At 52.2% G+C, this 8,168-nt stretch overlaps 1 protein-coding gene and 1 long non-coding RNA gene across 4 annotated transcripts in view; one reads left to right on the top strand and one right to left on the bottom strand.

Moving 5' to 3' along the window:
* Positions 1 to 2,830: 2,830 nt before the first annotated feature.
* Positions 2,831 to 3,950, bottom strand: LOC131508829 (uncharacterized). The gene is made up of 2 exons (XR_009260165.1): positions 3,877 to 3,950; positions 2,831 to 3,100 (listed from the first exon to the last, which is right to left on the bottom strand). It is a non-coding gene; the product is annotated as an uncharacterized LOC131508829 (long non-coding RNA).
* A 26-nt stretch (positions 3,951 to 3,976) lies between these two features.
* Positions 3,977 to 8,168, top strand: part of CLCN1 (chloride voltage-gated channel 1) — a 34,089-nt gene continuing 29,897 nt past the window's right edge. Inside the window, exons 1-3 of one of the 3 annotated variants that reach the window (XM_058723987.1) lie at positions 3,977 to 4,224; positions 7,485 to 7,605; positions 7,965 to 8,096. In XM_058723987.1, the coding sequence (XP_058579970.1) occupies positions 4,120 to 4,224; positions 7,485 to 7,605; positions 7,965 to 8,096 (358 nt within the window). In that variant the 5' untranslated portion in view covers positions 3,977 to 4,119. Of the gene's footprint in view, positions 4,225 to 4,251; positions 4,890 to 7,484; positions 7,606 to 7,964; positions 8,097 to 8,168 lie in introns of those variants that run through there. The other 2 variants (XM_058723986.1, XM_058723988.1) reach the window with 2 other exon arrangements.

The raw sequence follows: 8,168 nt of genomic DNA, 5'->3' as shown, positions 1-8,168 counted from the left end.
AGCCCACGTATTCTCATTTCCTTAGCCCCTTACAGCATTCCTCACCACCTTACGAGCTGGACACAGAGCCGAGCACCTTTGTTACTCTGCTGCATGATCTTTATTACATACGCAGATGTGGGCCCATCTGAGTTGTCTTGGCCACAGGCAACTGCCCAAAATGTAGTGGCACTGGGATTTCTTATTGTCAGATGAGACCAAAGAGTCATTAGCAAGCATTGTTGCTTCTGGATTATGTAGATTATGGGATGAAAGCTGGAGAAAGAGATTGGACTAGAATAGGAGGATGGTCACGATTATAGAATTTACATGGTCCCAAGTTGGATTTAAGGCTTTGTAGCACGGACACGGATTTTAAGAGAATTCAGGGCAGCATGAAGGAGATCTAAGCACTGGGCTCTGTAGGTTAGAAAATTCTTGGGGCGCAGTGTATCTAAAGTGTGTGCCTGGAGAGGCAACTGTGCGAGTGCATATGGGCCCAGTGAGAGATGAGAGATTCTGCAGGAGCCTCGTGGTGGGAGGCATCAGTGGGACCTGGGGGGAAGTGGTGAGGGATATGGAGGGGAAAGAGCAAAAAGAGTTGAGCTGAAGCACCTCACCAGGGGGAGGGCGGGAGTTGGCTGAACAACAGGGAAGGGCAGGAAAAGCCTGCTGACCCTGGTTGGCTGCACCCCAAGGGAAAAGGGGTCGTCCTCAAGAGAGGAAGGGATACAAAGTTTCGGAGAGGCTAGGAAATTACTGGAACAGTGGGAGTAAGCAAAGTACCCATTTTCAGCAGGAGAGAGCTTCTTTGTGGGGGTGCTACATTTGGGAATTACAGCGCAGTAGCGAGGTTTCTGACCTGGATTGCATGTCCTTCCCGCCCCGCCCTTGAATGAGTATCAGGTTGAATTTCACAGCTCCCCTCCCTTCCCCCCTGCTTACCTCTGCCAGGGATTCTCTGCTAAAATTATCCCCTCCCTGAGCTGGGGGCTGCCCTTCTCTGCAGCTCTCCTCCATCCAGCTTCCTCTTAAGGGGGAAGAGGAAATTGGGCCATGAGAGCAGAGTCGTGATATTAGGGGAGGGCAGGGCAGGCGCCTGGACCGAAGAGGGATACAGGAGCACGTGCACTTTCACAGGCCACCCTCCCCGCGGGCGCATGAGCTGGTCATTTTCCACTTGTTTTCTCAGATGGGGAAAATAAGGCTCAGACTTCAAATAACACAAAAAAGGGAAGAAACGTAGCTTGAAGGCCATGAAGTCTACAATTAAATAGATTTTGAATGCTGGCTCAGCCTTTTGAGGTATTGGAGACCTTGGCTAAGGTACCTAGCCTCCTGGAACCTCGGTTTCCCTTAGCTGAAAATGAAAAGTGTTCTCCCTTAAAAGGTCTCCATGAGGATTAAGTATGATGTGTGGTGACACAGTATTAATGCATTACAAATGCTTGAGAATTGTGAACTCTGGCAGAATGAGCTTCAGTTCAATAATATGCATTCATATTCAGTGCTTGCTATGAGGGCAAACACTAGAAGTTTTTTGCACGCATTCTCTTATTACCATAACCCTCTAAGTTACTGCCTTTCTAAAGAAACAGGTCAGGATGTGAAACAAAATGTTAGCTTTAATGTATGCTCTTAACTAACAGTATGACTTCTGTGACTTCCTAGCATGAGATTTTTTTTTTTTCCTCTTCACTTTTTTGGGTTATAGATTTTTCCCACTGGGCTGGGAAAATAAGCCTGAGACCAGAGACTATCCCATCTTTGCACTATTTAGGTAGAGAATAGAGAACAAGTGTATCATGTTTGAGAAACCAGAAGGGAAAGAGACCTCTCCAGTGCTATCAGGAAGGCCTCATGCAGGCCTTGGAAGGGACCAAGTATTTGTAAAGATCTGGGGGGGCGGGATCCAGTGGGGAGTAGAGAAGCTACTACTACCAGCGAGTACAATTAGAAGGTGTGTGCGGCTTGGGGGGTGGACGCAGAGTTAACAGTTGCCTAGGTGAAACAAAAGCATGTGGTCATGGGTTTGATGCTAGACTAGATGTGCAGAGGGAAAGTGATGTCTGGAGGCCATTAAAGACAATGTAATGGTGCATTGTCCAGTGGGCTGGGGGGCTGGATTTGAAGAGGTCTGAAAACAAGGGTGTAACCCAGAGAGAAAGTTCATGCTTCAGTTGATGGGAAGCCGTTGGGTGAGGGGGCAGGCAGTGGCTCGTTCACACCCACCTGTACTCCAACACACACTTTCCCCTGCACATGTGTCCCATATGGTCATTTTTGGCAACCTCCCTTCAAATAGCAATTCCATAAGCCTATAGGTTTTACTTTTTAGTATCGTAGACCCCAAGAAAATCTTTTCAAGGGGCACCTGGGTGGCTCAGTTGGTTAAGCGTCCGACTTCAGCTCGGGTCATGATATCCCGGTTCGTGGGTTTGAGCCCTGCATCAGGCTCTACACTGATGGTGCAGAGCCTGTGTGGGATTCTCTCTGTCCGTCTCTCTGCCCCTCCTCCACTCACTGTCTCTTTCTCAAAAAACAAAAAAATAAGCTTAAAAAAATATATTCAAAACCCCAGAATAATTCATTCCTTACACAGTATACATACCTTCTAGAATGTGTGCATGCTTATAAATTTGTTTCTAGATTGTGGAGCTTTTCACAGAACTCCCCAGAAACCCATCTTCCAAATAAGAACCCAAGCATTGTACCAATGGGTACAGGGTGGTCATAGTTTACATGTTCTTTTCTCCATTTTAAAGACTTCAGTTAAGTACTCTCTACAGTCAGCATGGGGCTTGAACTTACAACCCCAAATCAAGAGGTGCACACTCCCCCAACCAAGCCATCCAGGCACCCTGACATTTTATTTTCTTGTTCTCTTAAAGATGGTAACCCATGAGATGTTAACAATTTCCGATGTCAGACTCAAGTTACTCACAAATCCCTGCCCTCAGCGTTAGCAGCAGTAGGTTGCCTTGACTCTCCCAGTTTCAGAATCTGGTTTTTCTACTTCACAAGCTGGTGTTTCTACTTGGCTTAGTGGAGTGTGGATTTTCCCAGTCCCACTGATCTCTCTGCCTTCAAATCCTGGAATCTATAACCAGGTCCTGATTTTCTAAGGAAGCATGAAGAAACAGTAATTGTGTTAGATACTTGTTTCTCAGGATTATTGAGTGTCTATAGAAACTGGCTACATTCAGGAGAGCCCTTCTCAAACGTGACAACGTTTTCTGTTTCTAAAGCTCCCCCCTCCCCCAAAGAACCTACTTTGACTTTGGCACTCTATTCTTTCATCCTACACCAAATCATTAGATCTCTTTCCTTACGTTCTGCCTGCAGAGAAGGCATCTGTCAGCCTTCAGGCTCTCACCAGCACACATTTGTAATCATAGGCGGTGGATTATAAGCCTTCGAGCTCATAGGGTTGGTGTTAGAAAACGTGCTTTTAATGGCATCCACCTCCCCTGCTTTGGACAGTGCCATTTAGCCGAGGTCAAGGTTTAATTGCAGAGCAAGTGATTGGTGTCAGTACCCTGCAGTCCCTGAACTTGGAATACCCTGGGGCGGACCCCACTTGGTGACAAATTCTAAACTATGCGTTGGCTCATGTTTGTAACTTTTCTTCTATAGTGAGGAGTTCACAGGGGAAGGAATGTCCTAGGAAACTTGGCTTAAAAAAAAAAAAAAAAAAAAAGACACCAGATAGGGTAGTTGGGCCTTGGCCAAAACTTATTTATTGACCCGAAAAAGGAGGAGTAGCAGAGAACTTCCCCGTCATCCTTTTTGTTTGTTGGGCTCATGATGAGAGACACTCCCTTCCCCCCCCCCACCCACCCCATGCCCCTGACCCACTTCTCCTTCTCCCGTATTATCTAACCTGCCCTGACAGACCTAGGCAGGTGCTCCATAGTCTACATGGAGGCTCCGTCCCTCCCCGAGAGTCCAGGCTTCTGGTGTGACTGACATATCTGTCTGGGAAGTGGGAGAAAGGCCAGAACCCAAGGCTGTTACCCCTGCTTCCCACACCCAGTGGGTAATAAGAGTGGCGTCACAGGGATGACACCAAAGCATTATTAGTGGCCTCTGGCAGATAGAAATAGCAAAGCTGGAGGGGCAACCTGAAAACTGGCCGGGATGGGAGAGTTGGCCCCACAGATGAAGACTCAATCTTGGGAAGATACTGAGCTGGGAGCAACTGGACAAGGAAAGATGGCAGAGAGGCACCAGTTACTCTCTCAGGTGAGTTATCCTCCGGATCCCTCCATCCAGCACCCACCCCTCACCTTTCCTTGGGGAAGCGAGGGCAGGACACCCTAAGGGTGCAGGTCCGGTGCCCCCGGGAACACACAGGTCTGAGTGTGCAGAGCCCCTCTCCATGCTGGTCTGGGCGATGTTTATAGGGGGCCCAGTGGCTTGGGGCTGGAAGCCTCCTTGTGACTATGGAGGGGATAGGGCTGCTGGCCCCCGCCGAGGGAATTCCCTGCGGGCTGTCCCTCAGGTTCTTGTCCCAACCCCTCCCCCGCACCCCTCTCACACCTGCTTCGACCCCAAGCAGATCAGATGTGGCAATGGGGGGGGTCATGTGACGGAGAGATGGCTATAAATAGCTGGGGGTGGGCATGCTGCCCCAGACGCCTTGGGGACAGGCAAGAGGACGGGCTTAAGGAGCTGTACTGGGGGAGGCCCCGGGGCGAGCAGGCCAAGGCCTGGCCCAGGGAAGGAACATGGAGCGGTCGGAGTCCCAGCGGCGTGGGGGGGAGCAAAGCTGGTGGGGTAGTGCCCCCCAGTACCAGTATATGCCTTTTGAGCACTGCACCAGCTACGGACTACCCTCCGAAAATGGGGCCCTTCAGCACAGGCTCCGGAGGGACGCAGGCCCCCGTCCCAACACCCGCCCCACACAGGTAAAGTCCAAGGGGGAGGGGGTGGTGGAATCCGGGGGACAGTTGTGTGACGGCTGGGGGTGGGGGAATGAGGAATCAGGTGAAAGCGGGAGAAGTGTTGTGTTAACTTTAAAAAGTACATGGTGATGTGTTCAAAATACGAAAATCCTTCAAAGGGCTGAGCTCGGCTAAGCGTGCATTTATAGAGATCCCATCCCCTTTTTTTATATAACCCTGACAGGACACCCGAATCCTAGGGGGGAAAGGCATAGCCACACAGGCTTGACTAGCCCGTGCTTACATAACCTGCCCAGAGTGGTTGGCGTGGGAGCCCACACCTCTGTGTGAAGCTGCCTCTTACTCCCTCACCCCCACGCAGACACCACCAGCTCTCTCCCTGCTGACCCTCTGCAGTGCGCGCACAAATAAACGCTTCTGCACAAGGCAGAAGAAAGGTGCTGGGGTAAGTGGAGAAAACGAACTGGATTGCAGATCAGTGATCAAAGGTACACCAGGGTCAAAATGAGCAGAAGAACCGCAGCCTAACTTTCGGGTGGGAAGGTGGATCAGATAGGAGTCCATCAGGTTGCAGGTGCCCCGCCCCAGGGAGGTAGAGGTGTGTGTGCCTAGTGAGCTCACTGCGGGCGTCTGGATGGGTGGGCTGTGGACATCTAGCACGGAAAAGGGGACTGACGGCACAACTATGAAGGAAATCTTGCGAGGTTGCCGCAGATAAACAGGCAGGTGATCCGTGAGGAAGTGTGTGCACGTGTTTTAGCTAAAGATGGCGGGGAGGGGTGGGTGATGAGGGGATGCAGACAGGGCAGGGAACCAAGGGGTGGCTGTGCAGGTGATGTCAGCACTGGGGGACGAGAGGATCCACGCAGCAGTCGGCATCATCCCGGAGATGGAGATGGTTACTAAGGGCACCCCTGGGGAATCAGTGGGGGTGGGGACACAAAGTCAGGAGAGATGGGAATGGTGAGTGCGGGGAGAGGGGCTTCCCAGAGAAGGTGGGGCCTGGCCTGGCCTTGCAACACCAGACGGGATTGGACAGAAAGGCCCCTCCTCAGGGCCCTGCTCCTCTCACTGGTCACCACATGCCACCACATGCCTCGGTGGGGCGAGTGAAATGCCGTCAAGGTGCGGCGACAAAGTAGCAGGAAGCTTCCTGATGGAGAAGAATGGTAAATTAATTTCAGAAGTAGAGCTGGCCTGAAAGTAAAGAAGAGAGGTTTGGACTTAAGTTTTTCTTTGTTTCATTTTTATTATGGAAAATTCCAAACTTAAAAAATAGACCTGTGTAATGAACCCCCAAATGCCCCTTACCCAGCTTTCACCAATCACCGATATTGTGTCTACACTGCTTCACCTCTCCTTCCCATTCCCAGCCTCACCCCTACACACCCGTGAATCCCAGCATCCCCCTCACACTTGAGCTGTCCCTCCCTTCCCCCAGCTCTGCTCTGATGCGGTGCCTCGCCCTGAACCACCCGGCACAGATTTGGCTCTCTCAGGTGTTTCCCAGCCAGGGTTTGGTCTGGAGCACCCCCTTCCTCACCTCCACACCCCCTTCCTTGCCTCCACCAGCCTGGGGCCCCAGACAGCTGAAACAGCAGGTGGAGGGACATGCACTGAGCCACAGGGGGAGTGTCTGCTCTCTGGGGCCAGGTAGCGCAGGGAGGGACACACTGTCTCGCTCAGTCACCCACCTCATCCCAGAAGACAGAACAGCCATGAGCTGGGCAGAGTGTGCTCCTGTCCAGAACTGGGGCGTAAACTCTGCTGCTCATATTGTGAAATCAGATCTCTCCCACCCAGGCTCTCCCAGAACTGGCAACACGACCTGGCCTGACCCTGGCCCCAGAGGACGGAGCTAGTGAAGGGGGGAGGACAGACCAAAAGCAGTGAGAGCCCTTGCTCCCCTTGCCCCAAACACCCGTGTTCTCCATGGGGATGAGAGCAGAGGGCTCCCAGATCTGAGGGGCGCCGCTCTGTCCTCTCCCCGTAGTGTGAGCGTCTAGTAATCCTGCCATGGGAAGTCCCTTACCAGGACTGCTTCCTGTTTGTGCACATGAGCACAGGGAGGTGAGGTGGGTGGGCTTCCTCTGAACTTGAGAGAGCATCTGAGGGGCCTCAAGAGAGGCCAGACACACCAAGGCAAAGAGAAACCAAGAGTCCCCTGCTAGTCTGTCCTTGCTGGTCCACGTCAGGATTCCTAGGAGGGAGGCCAGGCAGAGAAGGGGGGTCTGGGATAGTAGGGAGAGGCTGACACACAGTAAGCTGGGTCACACATAAAACACCTGATTGACACGGATGCCCCGTCTTAGCAGAGTTCCTGTGTCTCCACTTTAGAGTAGAAGCTGGCCTCCTTGCCATCCATCAAGATGAGGACAGAGATGGGGTGAGGATGGGTACAGGGGCAAAGGCGTCCAGAGTGGGAGCGTGTAGATGGAGCACTGAGGGCAGGGACCACCACAAAGTGACCCTACGTGAGGCTCTCAACGCCCAGGAATTTAAAAAGCTGTTTGTTTCCCCTGTGGGTCTGGGTGCTTCCCTCCGTCTATTCCTTCGGACTCCAACAAAACAGACGTTTCCCATTCCCCCCGTGTCCAGATTTATGGCCATCACAAACAGCAGCCCCCGCACAAGGAGCAGGGCATGGGGATGCCCCCGAAGACGGGCTCCAGTGACAGCCTGGACAGCAAGGATGAGGATCACTCTTCTAAATGTCAAGGTGACGGGGACTGAGGAATAAAGGGATCTGGAATGGAAGGGATTAGGAGAACTGGGACATCCCCACCGCCTGTAGCTCACTCTCCGCCCTCCCCTCACCCACACCCAAGTCCCCCTCCAAGCAGTAGGGAAAGGCATCTCTCTCTGCCTCCTCTCACCCTGCCTGGCTCCCTCCTCTCCCTCCCAGCCACCCCCAGGAAAGGAGAGTTAGAAAGAACTCAGGCATCCCATGGGCAAACCCAGTGAATGAGGTGCAGAGATAGACAAGACCCCAGGGGCTCAGCTCCTCCGCTCCTGTCCTCAATCACAGCCCAGAGCAGTGACCGGTTAGCCGCTCTTTTTGTCTTTCCCTCTTCCCAGACTGTATGCGCCGCCTGGGACACATGGTAAGAAGGAAATTAGGAGAAGACTGGATCTTTCTGGTGCTCCTGGGACTGCTTATGGCTCTGGTTAGCTGGAGCATGGATTATGTCAGTGCCAAAAGCCTTCAGGGTAGGTTTAACCTGGTCCTTTACCCTCAGCCTCTCTTCGCACAGCGGTTCCTAGAGTTTCTAGAGTTCCTGC

Source organism: Neofelis nebulosa, chromosome 4 (genome assembly GCF_028018385.1).
Source record: "Neofelis nebulosa isolate mNeoNeb1 chromosome 4, mNeoNeb1.pri, whole genome shotgun sequence".
NCBI classification, from domain to species: Eukaryota; Metazoa; Chordata; class Mammalia; order Carnivora; family Felidae; genus Neofelis; species Neofelis nebulosa.
Note: the sequence above shows the minus strand (reverse complement) of the source record. Positions and strands in the feature narration are given on the sequence as shown.